This window comes from Drosophila serrata, unplaced genomic scaffold (assembly GCF_035046125.1).
Source record: "Drosophila serrata isolate PLE 108 unplaced genomic scaffold, ASM3504612v1 contig_269, whole genome shotgun sequence".
NCBI classification, from domain to species: Eukaryota; Metazoa; Arthropoda; class Insecta; order Diptera; family Drosophilidae; genus Drosophila; species Drosophila serrata.
The window spans coordinates 25,296-46,805 of record NW_028257167.1 but is presented as its reverse complement, the minus strand read 5'-3'; the positions used below and the strand labels follow the sequence as shown (position 1 = coordinate 46,805).

At 42.2% G+C, this 21,510-nt stretch overlaps 1 protein-coding gene across 2 annotated transcripts in view; it reads left to right on the top strand.

Moving 5' to 3' along the window:
• The window catches only part of cdi (serine/threonine kinase), a 52,231-nt gene that overhangs the window by 6,513 nt on the left and 24,208 nt on the right, over positions 1-21,510 (top strand). For both annotated transcript variants that reach the window (XM_020957949.2, XM_020957951.2), the window contains exon 2: positions 395-1,244. In XM_020957949.2, the coding sequence (XP_020813608.2) occupies positions 813-1,244 (432 nt within the window). In that variant the 5' untranslated portion in view covers positions 395-812. The remainder of the gene's footprint in view (positions 1-394; positions 1,245-21,510) is intronic.

The following is a 21,510-nucleotide window of genomic DNA, read 5'->3' as shown; positions in this document are numbered from 1 at the left end:
TGTATTCCAGAGTAACCAAATAATAGCTTTGAAATCACATCTACTTATTAGGCTTTTAGCTTAATTTAAATGAGTTTTTTCTTAGACATTTAATACCCTAAACTTGTAATATTCTTTACTTTGTCTTGACTTAAATTTATTGCAAAGACTTGGATATAATATTTTCTGGGGCGCGTGACAGCAGAATATTTAGTGAATTCTTTAAAGTTTTATTTTTTTGATTTGCTGCTTGCACCCCATAAAAAAATGAGAATAAACAGAGAAATGTTGATCACGCGCCGCTCCGTCAGTTTTGCCAACAGATATACACACACTTATATATTTAGACGTGTTTATTTACATTTCATTAGAGCAACGGAATTGATTGAATTTTATTAACTTGTTTTTTTTTCAGACTTCCAACTGTGAGCGCTTCCAGTGCAGCTTCCACAAGTGCAAACGTGCCAAGAATCGAAGGACTATCCATTAACCATTCCAAATACCGATAAGAACGAGTACACAAGTCTCTTTCATCGAGCAAAACGACAGTGATTGATATATACATATAGTTGCCACATAAATATACTTTTTCTTTTTTTGTATTTGTTTAAAAAATCTTGCTACGTTCGAGAATCGTTCTTTCGCGTTAATCCGTTATCATGAACAAGACCAAGTGGTAATCCACTGATCTTACCCGATTCGTAGAGCAAAGTCGCCCAACCCAAGACACTTGAAAAGTCAAAAACCAAATAGCCCAAAAACCAAGCACTAGAAACCTCAGATACACAATTTTCATCCTGATACGACAGCAACATACGTCGTAGCTGATAAACATGAGCCTGAATCAGCACAGTGGACCCGGCCCGCCGTTGGAGAGCTGCAGCCTAGCAGTGGACCAGGTGGATTCCTCGGGCCACACATCGGCGTCATCTCCCTTTATCTGGCCGAGCACAGCGGGTATGTGCAGCACCAGCAGCACCACCACCACCAGCACCACCACCAGCTCAACATTACCACCAAGTGCAGCATATAGGGGAGGAGGAGGAGGAGCAGGAGACACAGCAAGTGGAGATAATGGAGGAGGGATTGCGAATGGTTTGGCGAATGGCCTGCCTCCAGCGCCCGTGTCCCGGGCTATATCCTCCGATCGCTTGGTTACCGGAATATCATGCCGGGCTCTGCGCACCGCCGTCTCAGCATTATATAGTGTGGATGATTTTGTCAAGGAGAAGATTGGATCGGGCTTCTTCTCGGAGGTTTACAAGGTGAGTCCCAGTACCTATCATAACAGAGCTTTTGTAAGAATATAATCATAAGATAGGGTATCTTTATATAGTGACAGATAAATCAATGATTGATCTGTGTGATATTTATCTTCATGTAATTACTAGTACTGTCATGTGTCGCTGTTGAAAGACATCATCTCCCTTGTTCCCACCATAATTGAGCATCAAACTTTGATGGCACTTTCATTTTCGCAACAGTAATAGTAAGAGTAAGAGTAAGAGCAACACCCGCTAACAAAAAAAGATAACAATGCCAGGCAAATGCGATTATTTACACAATTTTAATTAAACTTTAAAATTTTTTTTGTGTAATTACTCAATAGGTATTGTGGCCGTTGCTCAGCTCTTGGTTAGGTTTTTGTTCGGTTCGGCTCATCATTCATTATCATCATCCAACCGAAATTGCAAAACAATGGCCCAGACCACACCGCACCAGAGCAGAGCAGAGCACAGCAGAGTTGGCTTAAATCCAAACCCATTGCCACTGCAGCTTAGCTGGGAGTTGTAAAATTCCGAGCTCATGAAAAACGCATTCGGACTGCAGTGAAACCGTGTGTAAAAATTAATAGCGTTTAGCTTCAGTCTCGGCCCAGCACTTAAGAGTGTAAGCCGCTTTGTGTGTTGGGTGTTATTTTGTATTTTTTTCGAGCATTTTGGCCATGTCGCTCACAGCTCGGAACGGTTGTTGGCCCCAGTGTTTAAAATTAATAAGTTGCAACAGATGCATATGATGATGCATTTGGGGGGCAGGGAGCAGTGCGAGGCACTCGGCATTCGATGGGATGGCCCCAGAGCACAGAGTCTGACATTAGGGCTTTCCAATTACGTAGGAATTAGTGACGGTTAGGTGATTATGCAATGAACGGTGACATTGGAGCGCCCCAAGAGTACTTGGCCTTTTCGATAGATAGATAGATAGATAGATAGATAGGGTTTAACGATTCGAAATGGAAATTGCTATTGAAATTGAATTCAATGTGACACTCACACATTTTCTATTTCTGAATGAATTGACAACTCTTTCTTGACTTTCTCATCTATTTCTCTCAGATATATGACTGAATGGGTTGAATGAAAGAAAACGGTTTCACTTTCATTTTCGTTTTTTAAGTGATATTTACACATTTTTCTATATGTGTTCATATATGCTATGTTTATTATGTTTCATGGGGCATTATTCGGTTATTTGTTGCCATTATTTTCCCCAGCTTTCCCATCAACGGCAACAATGAGTGTGAGTCGACGCCTCCTCCTCCTTCGCCTCCCTTACTTGCAATTATTTTTCAGTTGTTTAATGAAAGCGCTCGAAATAATGCCTTGGCTAAATGGAAATCTCCTCCATTCACTGGAGCAGACACAAAAACTCCAAAGGGAATCCTAGGTTCGTTCCTAGGCTCCTCCGCCAACAAACTATTCAAGTGTGCGCACATTCTAATGCCACGAATCGCATGCGAATGGCGCGTATCTCATGGATACTTGTGTGTGTGTCGGCGGTGAATGACCGACCTGGGCTTCTACCTTTCCGGGGACGACTACCTGCTGATTTGCATAACAGCTCGCCATTCACTACCTCTGGCTTTCTTCGGAGAATAAATTGCTGGCGTGCATCCCGTAGAAGAAGATAAACTCCAGGCCACAACGGACTGTTTATTTGCGTGTGAAGTGCGTTCGATTCCATTCCATTTTCAATTCGATTCGATTGCATTTCCGCATTGTAATGCGCCAGCTGCCAGCAATTAATGGCTGCAGCGGGAGCCGTGGAAAAACTTCACATCCCCCCCTTATCCGCCACGAATAATTGAAAGCCAGAAGAACCCCAGACAGAGCTGCGATCATTTGGTTAAAGTTAATTGAATTGCCAATAAATTCAAATCAATATCTGCCTAATGACACCACCAATTTGTGGGTTCAGTGGCGTCAAGTGCACGCCTGGATTTCCATCGTCAGTGCCACACTTTTGCCCCCAATTTTTCCCCCAGATCTTTCTTTACACTCGCCGAAGGGGAAGATTGTTCACATTTCGAAATGAAGAATCTCCTCGAGATTTATTTTTGGCCCTGGCTCTCAATTGCGTGTCAAGGCAGCCGAGAAAGATATCAAATGGCGCCGGGTTCGATCGGAATTTCCACTTTGATTAAAACTCTTTCACAATTTCCCATCCATTTCCATCTATTGCGTGCAACGGATGCGATCCATAGAAGCTGACGGATCTTAACCTCGCACATATGGGGTTAATCAGGCGGCGGGAAAGTATGCAGCCAGCAGAGAAATTACTAAATTGAATTGGCCAGATTTCCACCTCAGCTCTCTGGAGATGTTAATCGGACAGGAACCGTTTTTAGAGTGTTGAAGCATAATCAAAATCACAGGCATAATTCTCTTAAATCGTGTCGTATAAGGAAACTGCCAAGCCAAGCCAACACACACAATTTGTTGTTTGGACATAAATCAGGAAAAACTTGGTGCTGTTTTCCTCTTTATTTTATTATTTATGTTTTCGAGTTTAAAGTTTTTTGTTAGTAAGTTAGTAAGTGGGCCAAAAGCAACGGTGAATGCATAACGCCATGCTAAAGTAGACGGCACTCAAGCAGAATGGGAGTAGAGTAGAGTAGCGCAGAGTGCTTAGTATTTATTTGATAACTACAGTAGACACACAATGCACCTTGGTGCCGGCACCTGACTTCCTATGAGCACAAATTGCGAGCTGTCAGCGAAGACAAAGGAGGGAGGGGATCGCCACGCGAGCAGCATTAAATTTATTATGTAAAATGATATGTATTTGGCCAAAAGGAGAACTCGATCCATCCTCTCGAAAGTCTAGCTTTTGTTTGGTGTGGGTGTTGCTCGATGCTGGCTGGCTTTGACCCAAGGCGGCCAACTAAAAGTTCTGAATTTGCAATTGGAGTTGCAGTTGAAGAGCTGAAGGAACTGGGAAATTGGGTTAGACGATGGCAATTAGATTAGGGCCAAAACGAAATTGTTCCAGATGTTCCAACCAACGAATGGCGACTCTTACTGTGACTGTAAAGTGAATGTATCTACCATCTCCTTCCGAAAATCCAACGGGCATCCTGTTGAGTTGGTCTCTCTTGACCAGCTACAGTTTTGTGACCAAAAAGCAACAATCCAATCCGCAGCCAATTGACATTGCTCTGGTGGCAGTCTGACGGCGAATGGAGTCAAGTCGTCGTTGTTGGGAATCGTTGCGAATTGATGAAAGTAAACATTTAAGTAGAACTAAATAAGTTGATGTTGAGATGGTGGCATTCGATGGACGACGGATGGCTTGCAGCCTGCTGCAATTTCTCTTCTTTTTCTTTCTATTTTGTTTTCTTTTCTGTTGCAAGAGTTGCCGTGTTGCGCTTTGTATCTTTTTGCATTTCGCATTGCAACCGTGTTGATGTTCACGCGAAATTGATTGCCATAAATTATGCAAAGTTACATTCTCGTTGTTGTTGTTGCCGGCCGCTCGACTGTCGGTGAATTGGTGCGCAGCGGCATTTAGAAACTGCAACTGCAACTGCTGCAACATCTGCATCTTCGTCCGGGGGAGTGGTTGGTTTGTTTCCTCCGGTGGAAGCATGTTTTGATAGGTATTAGGGATGTCGGAAAATATCGAAATTGTGATCGATATATGACGTATAAGGTCGATATATGGAACGATATATGATTGCAAAATTAATAGATCGATAAATCAATAATGTATAAATCGATAATAGATCTTTTAAATGTTGATATATCAGAAATTCAGGATCTATATGGTTAGATGAATCGATATTCTGTTTGATAATGGTACAAGTAAATTAAAAACATTATATGTAGATTTTATGATGATGTAAAAGGCCATATTTTACCGATATATTGATAGGTTGGTCGATATATCACTAGTACTACTACTAGATATTCACAGAGCCAAAGGATATATCTAGAAATTGCTAAAAATACATTTATAATTATAGGAGAAGAACGATTTTACTGCTATCTTCAAGCATTAATTCAAGTACCGGGTATTCAGTGGTCTCTACCCTCATCTCGTGCGTTCCTCTTTCGAGGGGGTTTTCCCCCGGTTTTTCTTCCTCTGAACCAATGTACACATTTTCCATCTTCGATTTGCTGCTGCCGCCTTACCATTTCGCTAGCAATTTTTCAAATGATTTTGATCTTTTGCTGCTGTTGTTGCCTGTCCGCCGACTGTTTGTTACTTTTTTTTTTGTTGTTGGCCAGACAACATTCGGTTACAGTTACTTTTGATGTGCATGCAAATGTTTACACATAAAGCAACATCCCAGCGAACATACAGCATCCAACTTTTGGCTCTCTCGAAGGAGCAGCACAGGCCTAATGAACTCTGATGTGCCCCAATTAATTTTCCACAGGTTTTAATGCATTTTCCCCCCTCTCTTGATTAACAATACTCCAAAGTACGAAGCTAAGCTCGAACCACTGCCCTCAGGCCTATAAATCTGTGAAATTGAAATCCAATTTTTGCATAACAAGAGGCATTGTCTTTGTCTCTTTGGGGGGAATTCGGAAAAAAAGTAAAAGTGCTTAACGCACTAATCAGGCAGCAGGCAGAAAAAACATTGATTTTGAATAACAAAGGCTGGTAGAGAGAAAAGCAAAGTATTTTTGCACACTCTTTTTAAAAACTATAAATAAAACAAGAAAGGAAGCTAACTTCAGCACGCCGAAGTTTATATACCCTTGCAGATAGAACTTCTATGAATAGGAATCCATACAATATAAATTATATATATTTGTGTTAAAAAACAATGAAGTAATACCTGCTTTCATTTCATTCACCTATACATATTATATTTGCAGTTTTACATTCACTGATTTGCATTTTTCCTCCACATCAAACGATCGTTTGTATGGCACCTATATGATATAGTCGTCCGATTTTTATGAAATTTGCCACAAAATTTAAGACTTATATAAAATGGCTATACCTCAAATTTGATGAAAATCAGCTGAAAACTAAAAAAGTTATAAATTTAATTGTATTAATTTCTCGATCGTTCCTATGGGAGCTATATGATATAGCCGTCCGATTTTCATAAAATTTTCACACAAAATTGTAGAATAATAGTGAAATGTCTATATCCCAAATTTGATCAAATTCTGTTGAAAACTAAAAATTTTATAATATTTTTTGTAAAACTTTTCCGATCATTCCTATGACAGCTATATGATATAGTCGTCCGATCCGGCCCGTTCCGACATATATACGAGTGAGAGTATATAGAAGGCTAACTACAAAGTTTCATTCAGATAGCTTCAAAACTGAGAGACTAGTTTGCGTAGAAACGGACAGACGGACAGACGGACAGACGGACAGAAAAGACAGAAGGACAGACGACAGACGACAACGGACATGGCTAGATCGACTCGGCTGTTGATCCTGATCAAGAATATATATACTTTATATAGTCGGAGGTGCCTCCTTCACTGCGTTGCAAACTTCTGACTGAAATTATAATACCCTGCAAGGGTATAAAAATTGCAAACAAAACAAGTTATATAAGGGATTGAAAATAGCGCTAAAAAATGTTTACCGTAAACACTTAACAAACGAAAATATTTGATTTCCTTTCAAGCATCTCCACGAATCGCTGTGCAGCTAATTAAGTTATAATACTTAACGAGCCGCAAATCGCAAATTACCAATCTCGGTTCTCACTAACAAACTCACATTTGGTGGCTGGGAAATCGCCCACGTAGAAAACTCTCGTGTTTTGAGCTTTGTTTTTGTAGTAATTTATTATTTTTGGTAATGGCGCCGAGAACGAGTTCGGCAACTGCCACCGATTTGGTCAATTTGAATGTGATACATAATAAAATCATGTTAATGCGATAATTGATTGGAGTCGACGGCTTCGTAAATATGATTTTGAAATATGCTAATATATTTACCTCTAGTTTTGAGGTGGGTAGCGAAGCATTTCATTCATTAATAAACTGAATGCCCATTGTTGAGGTCTTAGTCACTGTCTTATTACTTTGCTGTATGAAATACTATAGATAATTTCGCCATAGATAGGAAAAGACAATCAGTTAAGTTTTTATTTGCACAAGCATGGCAAAAAGGACAGGTAATTTATTAGATCAGCCTTCAATTAATTGCAATATATTGGGCAAACCCAAAATTTGTCAAGAAATTATCTTCAAACATTTACCAAAAGTGTACGAAATTAAGGCACTTGAAGGTTCGCTTCATTAAATATTTCAAATATTTCTGCTTTGAATTTTCACCGCAGCTGTGCTGTGGGTAATTTTTCTTTGGGAAAAGTCATGCAAATCCCAGGTTTATCCACCCCAAGGGCTCTGGCTGAATAATCGAATTCAATTAGTTGACTCTTGTATAATTTATAAATAATTTCACTCCTCCGCCTGATGTCGGTTGGGGATGCGTCATGCACATTAAATGTTCATGCATTAGGAAGAGATTTGTTGCCTTTTTTTTTATTATTATTTATTTATAAATTTAGTTTGCAAGTTTGCCATTTTTCTTGTTTGTCTTGTGAGGCATTTTCACGCCTGGCCATAAACAATTTTGAAATTATAAATGCAAATATATACGTGTGCCGTACGTTCGTTCGTTCGTTCGGGACACCACCAGCTCCATAAAATGCATGATAAATAATAAACTAAGAGTAAATGCCAGCTGGGCAGAGCCAAGGCGCAACTAAGGTCCCCGGGAAAGCAAAAACAAACGTTGCCGAAGATGGCAAATCATAAATTCTAATAAGACGGAGACGCCGCCAGGACAGGACAGGTAGTGGGGAGCAGCCACTCTGCCATATGTCATCCGCCAGGGAAATAATGTCCGGGGCCCCTAATGCGTCTAACGAGCTGCTGCATTTTTAAGGAGACCGGAGAGAATTTTAGAATTCTAAGGCGGGTAGAGAAGAACAGCGATGATTTTCATATTAGAGCCCATAAAATGTGACATTTGTGTGAGGAGCAAGTGGGTGAACTAGTTCAATGGATTTCCCCCTGAAGAGCCTTAAAGATTTAGCAAAGAATTTAATGCAAATTCTGTAAGCATTTCAAATCAACTCATTAAAATGTATGCAGTTGGTCTTTTCCTGGCTTTTGATTATTGTGAGCACAAAAGTGGATGTGTCTCGTTAGAATAGTGTGAACACCAGCGAGGGGCAGCATCGTTAGGAGCCCTAGGTTCAAGGAACCGAAAGCCCACAACTAACTCCATTTAGATCCAGTTAGATACTGTGCCGGGGAAGCCGCCAATCAGCGAGTCAAAATGCATGCTAGGAATGCATCGGCGGTGTCTGTATCTGAGAGTACCTTGAGTGCGGACCAAAAGTGAGCTTGTATGTGGGTTAAGCCGAAGAGGCCGTGATGCAGCCCACAGACTACTCTGTATCCCCAATCTTGGGAGTGAGGCACCGACTCCGACTCCGACTCCGACTCGGAGTCTGAGGCTGATGCTGATGGTGAGGCTGAGGCTTGGACTGAGTGAGTGACTCCCATAACCAAGAGCGAGGTGCAGCAACGTGCAATTACGCGCACAACTTGCGTGCAGAAATATTTTTGGATTCATTCACCTCTGGCAAAGGCAAGGTAAGGTGGAGAGTGGAAGATACCGAGAAGAAGATATTTTTATATCCCGCGAGGGGGTGGAGATCGAACGATGGAGGGCCCCTTGGGACGTCCTTGCACTTTGTTTGCCTCTTAACTGTGGCATAGATGGCATTCCAGCGGACGATGATGATGATGGGGATGGGGACGGGGATGAGGATTCAGATGCAGATGCAGATGCTGCTCGCCCACGTCTTTTGCCGTGGACTCTGAGTGGCTATTTTTATTGATCTCGGAACGCCGGGCCCCCGCCAAACGTCGCGTGCCTTTGCTCTTTATATATTCGATGCCGTTGAATGTGTGCCAAATATTTCACGTTGATTTTTGTGTGACTCAAAAATGAATGTAATAAATACTACAGGGAATACACATCCCATCCGTTTGGCGGTGGCTTCGTTTGCTCAATTTTAGCGGCAATTCGTCTCGTAATATTTGAATCTGAATCTGAATAGGAATCTTTTTCGTTTTCTGCCGTTTCATTTCACGCTGCTTGACGTTGCCTTAATTTGTGGGGACTTGCTTTGTTTAGCACCGCGATTTCTGTATATATATTTCCTATTTTGCAAGTTCTTTTAACGCCAATGATTCAGCCTTCATATATTCTTGGGCATTTCCTTTGGGGTCCCGCATATTTTTGGCCATTCAAAACATCGAAGCCAACCGAGTAAACCTTTTGCAAAGGGTTTTCATTCGTCGTAGCTGTTTTGTGACCTTGCAATCCATTTGGGTTATTTTTTCTTGCCTTTCCCACATATTCGACTCGACTCGAAACATGTGTTCAGCAAACTGTTTGTCTTGTCACATTTGCGCAATAATTACAAACTGTTTTGGAATTGAAATGTTTGCGCACGGCCAACAAAACTCCCACATAATTCACGTGGCGTGCGACGAGACCAACGAAAAAACAAAAACAAGTAGAAATAAAATAAATAAAACAAGAAACCGCATTCAAAAGACGAATGCGGGCCCCGAATGGCTGATGAAAAAATTCAAAGAAAATAAAAGCCAAGGGAGCTGGCTCATCGATGATCTGCCTTCTCAGGAATGAAATCGAAGTAGTAAAAGCGGTCAAGCAAAGTTGAGTTCTCATGATTTATGGTCGCCCATGGATCAGCTCTTATTTCTTCGTTCGCCGCTAGCTGCAATTCATTAGCCAAATGGCCATATAAATCTGCCCATGACTAGCCAAAGCCAGACCCAAGGAAACCCTCTGCAAAACCCTGGAGCTGTGAGCACTGAGTGCAGCAGTTTGGCTATCCCGAACCCCACCGACCGACCGTGTTGTCGTCTTTTGGCCAAAACTACTTAAATTAACTTTTGCAATTCGCGTGTCAATGATGACAGGCAAACGCAAGAAGCAGCAGTCTCAAGGGGCACGGGGCACTGAGATACGTAGATAGACTCGGGTCTGGGACTTGGTCTTGGACTTGGTCCTACCCCGAGCTGGAACGCTCCTACTACAGTGCTGCGCCCTATCCAACTGTCCAATCGAGCGTGTCCAGTCCTCGAGGTTCTGGGCAATATTAGCACGACATGATAAATATTTCAATGCCAAGAGCGAAGCTATTAAACCAGCAACCCCGGACCAGAGCAAGTCAAACCGATCGGAGCTGAGCTGAGTTGAGCTGAATGCCGTGCCCTATTCGAATGCCTTAGACCAGGTCTGCAAATGAGTTGCTTCGTGGCTGGACTTTACAGTGAGCAAAAAAAATGTACTGCTGAGATATGAGAGTAAATTCCTGAGTCAAGGATAAAGAGAAATATACAGGTGAATCAGGAAAGGTAGGGGAAATATATTCAGGAGTCCATGAATTGGAAGTCCAAAGACTAGTCTCTTGTTTTTTAAAATACTTGAAAGTTTGTTACTCAAATTCTATGCCATTTTCTTTCACTGTACATCCTAGTGCGAGTCCATTTATTGTCTCCCCTATGCCAAGGTTTACGCCCCCTTTTTGGCCCTGGCCAAGGGACCAAGCCCTCAAACTTTTCGCAACTGACCAACAGTTTTGAGCTCGTCGTGTGTTGGTGTTTGTTGTGTGCCCTGTGTGTATGTGTGTGTCTTTTATTTTTTTATTTTTTTCCCTGTGCTGGTTGTGCCAACCCTCGCCAGACTGTTTAATTAAAATTTCCTTTTTATGTGCTCTCTATTCGACAACTTTGCATAGACGTCTGGCCGGGGCGGGGTCTAATTAAAAAGTGAAATTGTAATTTAAAACGTTCCAGGACTTTGGTAACTCGAACTTTAAGGGGTTCCTTTTAGATTAAAGTTTCAACTTGGCTGCACTAATTAAGGCAAACTTTCGCTTGAAAATTAATTAGCTTTCCCGGCGCCCTACAGACCCAATGCACTGAGCCGGGTCGGATCGGGTTGGCCCCCGAAGGGAGAGCCAAAGTGAAACTGCAGCCGAGAGTCAGGGAGCTCCCTTTAATTTTTTTGGTTTTTCTATTTTCGGGCTTTCCTTGGCCACAGATCTGCAGATCTGGTATCGCGGTTTGGTGGAAAAGCGCCGCCATTGCAACAGCTGCAGCAGGCAGCAACATGGTCATGGTCAAAGCACCACCGAGTCCCAATTTTGATTTTATTTATTTGCAATGAGATAAAAAACAAAATCGTTAGTTTGAGCCAACTAAACCAGAGACTGGATCGGGGTGTGAGAGACAATGAGCAATTCAAATATAATCATCATAAATCACGATTTAGTTTCGCTTTTTAACTTTGTTTTGCTACGTGGGTGCCAGACGACGACGACCCACGAATGGGAGATATACATATAGGAACATTGTTGTGGTGGACCCTCTTGCATTTCTTCTTATTGTCTTCAAAAGTTGGTCAACATATACATATATACTATATAGGGTCATATGATTGCAGTCTTAGATATAGGCGTTTCCCACACTGTTCCAGTGTTCAAGTTCAAATCGAACTGGGTATCTTTTGTATCGATAAATCCTTTGTGTTTTATCGACAAAGGTATCGTTTACGAGTTTAGTATATCGAACAAATAATATATTTTTTAATACATTGTTTATATGGTAGTCTTAAAGTTATATTCCCAGAACATTGTTGGTAACATAATGCTTGTTCCAAAATGAAAAATTCAAGTTTTCGATTGTTTTAAAAAGAAACAACGATTAAAATCATTAACATAGATAACTTCTCCAGTATTAAGGCCTTAAAAGTTGAATTACAAGTATTTAGTGCAACTGTCACTCAATACTTAAATATTCACTCTATATAGAGACTTGAGCTCATCATCGACAAGATATAATACGCTTTTTCGCGATCCCTAAGACGGGCTACTTCAGTGGCAACATTGTTGCAGCCACAATGTTGCAAGGTTGGCATCGTAATTAACTTAATCTGCTTTCCTCCTGCTGCATAAAGATGGTACATTCGCCATGGCCTGTCCTCCTTGGCTTTGTCAGTCTTGCGACGCTTCAGTTCTTTATCGGCCATGCAAATATCGAGAGAGAGACAGAGGAGGGGTATTATTTAAGCAAGTGCAATCCATAAATCGCACTTTAAATATAGATTGTGGCATACTTTATTATGGCAGCTCCTCGCTCCACATTCCCCAACGTAAACAGCAAAAAAAAAAAAAACAGTCGCAAATTAACTTATCTTTTCTGGGCGTATACAAACAGGCAATTAAGCCAAAAGGAAAAATTTGCGCCAGGTGGGTTTAAGTATCGAAAAATTTCAATTAACTGCTGGCCACGTGACCGTTAAGTCGTCTAAATGCAATTAACCGGGGGAGTGGGAGTGGAAGTGGGTTGAGAGTTAAGTAAGTCAATTAATGACATTTTTTTGGTCTTAAACATCTGGCTGTGCAAACAATGAGAATCCATGAAATTGCGAGCACAATGCAGGAAGTGCACACACAACGAGAATCGTCGCACAAAAGCCCAACGATTACCCTAGACCGCAAAGTATATCCCAGGATAAAGTGGCTTTATGTGTGCACCAATCCCCACCCCTCATAAACGCACAATGGTCTATGGTCTGGTCCCCCTGGCAGTGGAATTACAAACGATCTTGGCGGCTGACCATGTCACTGAACTCCAGGGGCGCCTTTGTACGCACTCGCATCGCATCGAAAAGAAAGCACTTCTCCCCCTACGATTTCCAGTGAACTAATGCCAACTACACAAGCCCGAGAACCGATCAAGGGGAGACACTGCGTATTTATTTGAAAAATGCCAGCCAGCTGAAGTGGAAAAATGCCCAAAAAAATGAGACGATATTCGGTTGAAACGAAGAGATAGTATCGCACAGAGTCAGAGTCGAAGTCGAAGTCAAAGTTGGAGTCAGAGTCAAAGCCAGAGCCAGCGACACGACAATCGATCGACTGTCGCTGGATCGTAATTAATTATGGTTTATCCAGGCGCCCAAAGCTATCCATCAACGGAATGTAAATAAAATCGCCGGCTTTTCTACAAATCACTTGAACTAAATATACCCTTCGGTGCGGTCAAGCGCGGCAGTTTTGGGGGAAGTCGGCGACATGTATTTTCGAATATCATTTTATTGAACTGCCCCGCCCGGGGCGGCAACTGGCTGGCTTTTCATGGTCAGTTTGGTTTTGGCTTGCGGCATGAAAACAAACAAGCGAATGGATGGATGGATGGATGGATGGAATGAATAAATGGAAAAACATATCTAAAAAGAGTCGAGCGGCAAAAGTCTCCTTTGGCGTCTTAAATTGGCGTGACAATTGTCCATTTGGTTAAACACCGAAGCGTTTCTATTTGTGCTGCAAATTTGTTGAGGCAAATTGATTGGGTGAAACTCTCATTCCAACGTTTAGAGTATCTATCCCATGGATCTGATCTAGGTATCGCATATCCCATATCCAGATGGAGCCTCTCAGAGGCACTTAAATAGAACTAAACACTCATCCAGCTGTCATAACTCAATTGTCTCGTGAGTGTCACTGGGGGCTAGACCATTTCAAAATTGAAAAATTTCTATCTACCAAGTGCTTCTTTCCCCTAAAGAAAACTATATTGTACAACCCTTTCTCCCTTTCCTTTTGGCCTCCAAACACATTTTGTGTAGTGACTCAAGTGCGTACTTTCGGAGCTCTTCTTATTTCCTATTGTGTCTGGGCAGAGATAAATATATATTTATTGCCGATATGTGAACTGCGTCATGCCACCAGCAGCGTTTCATCAGCAGCGGGTTATGGCGCAAAATGAATGAAACAAAACGTAACAGAACAAAATGAAACGAAACAAGGGGTATTAATATGCAAATAAACTATACCGACAATAGTTAAATGACAGCCATAATGGTCACACCCCCATATAGATACTATGTATCTTCCCTCATCAATCCCTGGCACAAAGAATGCCTCGAGGTGGTAGAGGGAGAGACATAAAGAAAATAAATAAAATTCATACGGCTATAATGGTTCATTCCCACGCATCCAGTGCCGATTTTCACTGTATATATCATGAATACTATCGAAGTCATCTAATATATTCCTTTGTTCCTCAATTCCTCAATTGAGAGCCATCAAAGACCGGCAACCGCCGCCGTCGCCTCAACTAACCGATACGGAGCAAGCTTCCCGTTTGCGGGCAGAGCTCTAATTAAATTTAAATTTCCGCCAAATGGACTGATAGTCACAATAGGGGTCAGGGCAGTAAATGCATTTAACAGGCTGCCACCCAAGCACTGCCTGCCACTGTCCCGCGATGGCCCCAGTTGCAAGTTGCAGTTGCAGTTGCAGTTTGCAGTTCGTGTTTGGTCTTTGTCTTGGATGATGCCTCTGTTTGATATCTCTTTGCGAGCTGAAAGCCCAACCGATCCTCCACTGAGGAAAACTCCAAGTCCACTTCTATTTGTTCTTCTCATCTTGGAAGAAACCTTTTGGAGTTTCTTGCTGTGCACTATCTCTCGATTCGATCCCGTATATGTATCTGTATCTAGTCGCTGGCAGGCTCTTTTAATTAGCAGCAGCTGAGCCCAGGAACTCTGGAAGCGGGCACTTCTATGGCCTCAAAGGAGAAACCCTAAATAGAGGCACTGGTGAATGGCATGACATAGAGCTGAATCCCCCAACCCGTGCCCCAAAGTCACAGATAAGCTGCCTCTTGCGCAGCTTTTGGGCAGGCAAAGAAAATGGTAATGGATGTGGATGTGGAAATGGAAATGGCACAACCAAATCGCATTGTATGCAGCTGCAACACCACAGCCTCTGGAGCCCATCCAGCGGAAGCCGAAGCAACAGTCAGAATCCGAATCAGAAGAACTACGAGCTATCGTTGCCACTGCCACAGCAGCAGCAGCAGAAGATAAACAATGACAAGTTGCACTCGACGCTTTTGCAGAGATGCAACTGGAAATGGGAATGGGCATGATACAAGCATCCATTTCCTCCAAAACCTCCTCCTCTCTCTCTCACTCTATGGCTGCATAATCAAATGCCAGTCAAACAAACAGAATCACAACCAAAAACCTAACCTGTGCTCGCCCAGGGGAGCCAGTTAGCCAGCAGACACAGGATCACATCAAATGCCATCACCGCACACATTGTGCACTCCCCAAACCAGGTTCAAGATTAATGAAGGGCGCTGCCAGCAACAAGTTGTCCTGCACTGCGGGAAAAGTCATTATCATACCAAAATCTATAACATAATGATAAACCATTAAATGTAGAATAATCTTGAAAAGATGTGGAACATAAAGTTTGTTATCTTTTGAGTTATAATAAAGTGGAGATTTTAGGTTTGTCAGTTGTTGTTTGAAGGTAAATGGAACCCTATTAATGGGTAACTCTTATTTTCCTGTGCATTTATAGAGCCAGACACTGCTGACCACAGATGGTGTACTGTCTGGGTGGTTTTCTGTGTGGTTCTCGTTGGCTACCGGTGGTTGGTGGTGGGTTCCCATGTCCCATGTCCGTCCGTGTCAACTGCAGTGGCAAATATGGTGACAAACGACACTAAAGCTTGCACAGCCTGCTGCCTAATGGTAGGGAGATACACTGCAAACTGTATTGCTGCGAGTACGAGCAATTTATCGATTTAATGCTGCTGCAAGGCAATCGTTTGGGGAAAATTGATTAGAAAATATCAGCCATTAAGCAAGGGAGCGCGCAGGTTAATCTTGCCGAGGGTCCAGTTGCAGCAGCTCATAACTTCCGCATTTTCAGAACTACACAATGTAGGCATTGCTCTAGGGAGGATGGCCAATCAAAAAGCCATTGCCAGTTGTTAGTTGAAACGTGACCGACCGGCTGCTGGCTCACTCGATTGAGGAGGAGCTGGAGGAGCTAGAGGATGAGGTCGGCATGGCCGGGAAATGGCCGCCCAAAAACGAACAGCTACCAACACGATATCATCCTACCAAATAGGCAACGACCGGGCGGCCAAAAGCCAGTTGGTAATATCTGCTTTTAGCAGATACTCGAATCAAATCGAATTGAATTGAATGGAGTCGCATGGAATTGACTGTTGAGCGCTTAAGCGTTTGTTTAACTGCTCAACTGGTTGATCCATCCGATGTCGTGGGTTCAATGCACTTGGCTATCTGCAGTGCCAATGTCTTTTCAGTGAACCCCTTTGCCTCTTCTGCCGCCTCCGAATACCGAATTCATCACTATGAGGAGGATATATCTGGCAATAGTTTAGCTCTCGGCGGATCTCACATCCCAGCTATCTGTCAGCATTTTGCGATTGGCTGGGCGTTTAAGCGCGTTCGCTCAATACGTGTAAATTGTGTGCATTCGCATTCATTCATAAAAATTCTGACACAAGGCCTTGAGCATATTGCCCCACGACAACGATTGCTGTTGCCCTGCCTCCATCCGCTCTGAAGTTGATTCATCGCCGGCGTCGCCGTACCCTGGTTTCAGTCAGCCTACAAAATAAAATGATAAAGATTTATTTATACACTTGGTCATTATGATGTAAATAAACAATTATATTCATATTATATTGAATATTAAGGAATGTACTCATAGGTAAAAGAAAGATACAAATATCCGCAACATATTTTGGGAACATTTATCTTTATTTGGATGCTGCTAAACATGTTTCTGGCAACATTTTCTTGTTAATCTGCCTGCAGCACTGTTTAATTAAAGTTTTTCATAAATTTAAGCACAATTAGACCCATTTTTGCTGGCTTTGTAGCTTTTCTACTTGTTTTAAATGATTCCTTGTTGATCAAGGATCCGTGCTAGAAGTAAATTTGCATTTTCAGAACTTTTAAAAGTCTTTAAGTTATTTAGTTGAATCGGGAAGTAATAAATTATTGTTAAGAGACACTGTGCGCCTCAGGCAACGCTTGTCAATGGCTTTGTCACTCTTGGTTTTTGTTGTTGTCATTGCGATATGCATTTCATAGTTTTGCATTGATTCATTTCGGAGAGCTTCGGGCAGACGCCGGCGATCCAAGCACATTACTAATATATGACCGCGATATTATTATTACAACTCTTTGTTGTTGCTATTATGGTTTCCTTTTTGAGTATCCAAATGCTGCACCCAAAAAAGACGGTGCTCATTTAAATTTGTCACGGCGCCAAGAGCCGCGGAAAATAATTATTTTTTTTCGGCTGCATTTCTAAGCTCTGTCTGAGACTCGTTCGCTTTGTGGGGCAACAAACGCATCTGACGGCTTGACGGCTTGATGGCTGCTCCCAGCAAATGCCCCCCAAAAAAGATGTATGAAATTAAATAAATTTAAAAAGAAACAAATAACAAATAAGATTGCGGCGGCGGCAACGGCGACATCGTCATCATCGCTGTGCCTCCATTCAAATTCGTACACGTTCAGGTAGATATATGTTGTGCAACTTTATTATTATTGTTTATTTTGTGAACGCATTGGAAAAACACAGCAGAAAAACCGAAATATAATGAGCCACATTTTTCGTGGCAGGGTGCGGCCAGGTTAAATATATTTCTATATATGTGTGTAGATACATTTTTAACGAGTCGCCAAAAGGGGCCTGGGAAACTCAGAGTTCTATTTGTTCTAAATTGATTGCGAGTTTGCTTTTAGTTAGTTAGTGAGGCCCACTGGTGTTTGTTTGCCTTTCTGTTTGCATTTCATGAAGGATATCCGAATGGAATTACTCACACTCGGCTGCTGCTGCTGGTTGTCACCAACTTTCAATTAACAAACTGACAGGCAAATGCATTCCCGCTCCGGGGTTCAATGCACTTTCTGCGAGGGTGAGACTCGCACACACACTCTTCTGTTGACACACGACCGGCTGCCTCGCTGATTTAGCCTTGAAATAGTTGACATGTCGCAGGCATTTCAGCATGTACTCCCATCCAACTATCCCAATCATTCAACCATTCATATCCCAGCCCCGGCAATGAAGTAATAAAAACACTGGGAGACTGAGAAGGAGGCAAGTTGTAAAAGTTGAACGATGGACGACAAGACAAGATGCTATGCAGATGGTGCTGCTCCTGCTGCTGCTGCTGTATTTTGTATCTGTATCTTCGTATCTCTTAGCTGTAGCTGCGATTCATTGTCATTGCCCCGCGAGGGGCGGTTTGGAAAAGTTTTCTTGCCATCACTTTCGATGTGTATTTGCCGCAATTTGCCAAAAAGAGTTGAAATACTTTAGAGACAAAGCCCGGCTTAAAAATATGGTGTGGAAAAATATGAAACAAAGCAATTATAATGCACACTTTCTTTTCGGAATCGTGTACTATATACACGCGACAACGGAACATCCGAGAAATGGCTCTCCTGCGTAGGTTTTTCCAATGCAAAGTATTTTATTGCCCTCGTGTTTATGAATTAAACTGCCGGGGAAGCCGGAGAAGAGTTTTCTCACATTTGAGTCATGGAAATTAAAAGCGAGGCTTTGGCCAATTTCAAATGTGCAGCCAACTGTTGTGGGCCATGTCTTTGTTTTGTTTGTTTTGTTGCGCCTTGGCCAAGTGCGATTATTAATTTTTTGAGTGCCTATATAGCTGCATTTCACTTTTGTGTACCGCACTCGATGCGCAAACGATGCGTAATTAAATTGTTTATTGTGTTTCTTTATGTTTCTGTTTTTTCTCCTTTGCTTTCTTTATATGGAGCGCGTTTGCAGTTGCTGTTTTTTGTGTGTTTTGTTTGTTTGTTTACAATATAATTTATGCGCACAATTTAATTATCAAAAGTAGATTGTTCAGTACAGTTTATGGATAGGCTAAGTTCATTGCCACCACACACAATATTAATAAACGCTTTATTTTTTCTCCTTCTCTCTGTTTTTCAGGTAAGCATTCATACACTGTTCCTTATTGCCAAATCCTTGGAATTAATCGCACGAATGTTGCGAGTGAGTAACTGAGACACGTTCGATCGACTCTAGGCTGTGCGTGAGAAATTTCCTATAAATATTTGCGACAATTAAAAAGCTATTTCAGCAAAATGCCCAGCTCAAGTATGTGCTGCCCATGGCTCACTCACCTCCTAAACGAGCCACTGATTGATAGACTTGGGCTCGAAACGCCACCAATCGATCCAGTCCAACTGGTTTCTGCACTCAGAACAAACTCGGATTGAAATCGAGGATGAAGCTTGTAAATTTCAACAGATTTTTAAAATCAGATAGCATAGTTTGCATATTTTATTTTAACTTATCAAATAACTTGGGTTATAAATAGCATTCTCGGGCTAATGTTTAATTTAAAACAAACCTTTATCTGGTTTTTAGATAAGCATTTTACGTAGGTCTAATATATTAAGCCTCTTTTGCAAATGAATCACTAAACGTACAGCAGCGTCAACTTGCCTCTAAAGATTAGGTATAAAATTCCTGATATAAGAATATTTATAGAAGGCTTATTAGCCTTGTTCTGAATAATTCCAGTTAATATTTGCACTAACAACTTAACTACTAACATAAAGTAAATCTTAAATACTCTTCAAGAACCAGTTTCGAAAGTGATCAGAAGTTAGGAAAAACTATCTTTAATACATAATGACTTCCTTCTGGGAATTATGTAAGCTAGCTTAGGGTTTTTGTATCCCCGACTTAAGACATTTTTCCCTCTGTGTAATACGATCCGGCTTCGATTAGAACGAGTTGGGTGCTGACGATGGCGATGTTCGATGTCCAACGTTGGTCGATGGCGTTGACGTTGGGCGACACGTGTAGCCGCCGTCCAGTCCAGCCCACTTGACATGAGTTGCACACACACACTCAGACAGACAGATCCAACTCTGGCCGGGATTCGGGTGAGGAGATCGTCGGGACTGGCTACTGTGTCCGAGGTAGAGACACCATGTGGCTGGCACTACACATCAAGGGCATACAGACGGCGGCTCATAGGAAAGAAGCCGAGACGTCGCCACAATCTCAATGGAGAGAAGAGTTTCGGTGTACGGTCTCCGTTTGGCCTGGCTGGCATTCCTCGGTGTCGTCTCACTGGGAGAACAAACGAGAAAAGCCGCCAATCCTTGGCAGCGGCATGCCACATTTAAAATGTAAACGCCAATTGATTATTAACGCGCCAAACCAATTACATTTCGTACCCGATCGCACTTAACAAGCCGACAAAGTTTAGCTTTTTGTCCGGGTATGGAAATTGCGTGGCCAGAATGACTCCCTGAACTCTCTCTTTTTTGTATACCCTTCTTCCAGTCTGGGTGTAACCGAGGTCCAACCAATTAGAGTGTTTTCAAGTCTTCTTGAACTATAGTTTCAAGGGATTATAGAGACTAGTACTTTAGGGACTTAACCATTAGTTGTCTGAACAAGGATTTTATAAGCTTAAGCTTGGTTTTATCAAAGACTCTTTAATAGCAAGATGCTTAACAACTATGCATTTAAATTGCCACATGCATTCTAGTTTGGGCTTTGGTTCTGTATGAGGATTTAAGAGCAAGGGTATTACCACCTTCGACCAGCTTTTCCTCCATCTAGTTTCGTAAATTTTCACTAACCAAATAGGGAGGCGAAAACCCTTTCGCCTGGCATCCCGTGCTAATCGCCAGCAGCATGCCAGTGCCAGTTGTCCCTTTTATGGGCAACATGCGACCAGGATAGAGGCGTCTTGATTGGATCCCTCTGGCTTAGCTTGGGGCAACCGGTGAAAAGGAGGCGACTGGGACGCACGACAAACAAACCGCTGCGAGTGCGTCGTCGCACTTGGTGAAAAGCATTGGAAAACGGAAGTGCTCGTGGTTGTCATTTAGTGAAAACGGGAGGGGGGAAAACAGGGGGAAATCCAGCGGAAAGCGTGTGTCGTCGTCTGGACTTTATGTTGATTTTAATCGCAGGGACGTGTCACAACTGGCCAAATGCATCGCCTCATCCACATCGAAATCCCACTCAAGGGAGGGGATTTCTAATTTAATTGACGGTGGTGACTGATGTCTGCGATAAAAGCAATTAAATCGTATGACTTACTACTTGGTGTGCATATTTGATCAAAAGAGTTATATGGTGGAGGAAGGGATAGGCAGGCGCCGTCCCACAACTCTGGGACTTGATATAAAAGTGCCTCTTTCAGCCAAAAGGCTTCTTCTATCAATTGGCAATTTGATCAATTTGGCTCTAAGGTCAAATAATGGCGTTTGTGCCACCCCTAATCCTCCCCGCTGACGTACCGATGTACTTGAAAATGCGGTTCTATTCTTTCCCTCCACTTCCACCTATCGATTGCCAGTCGC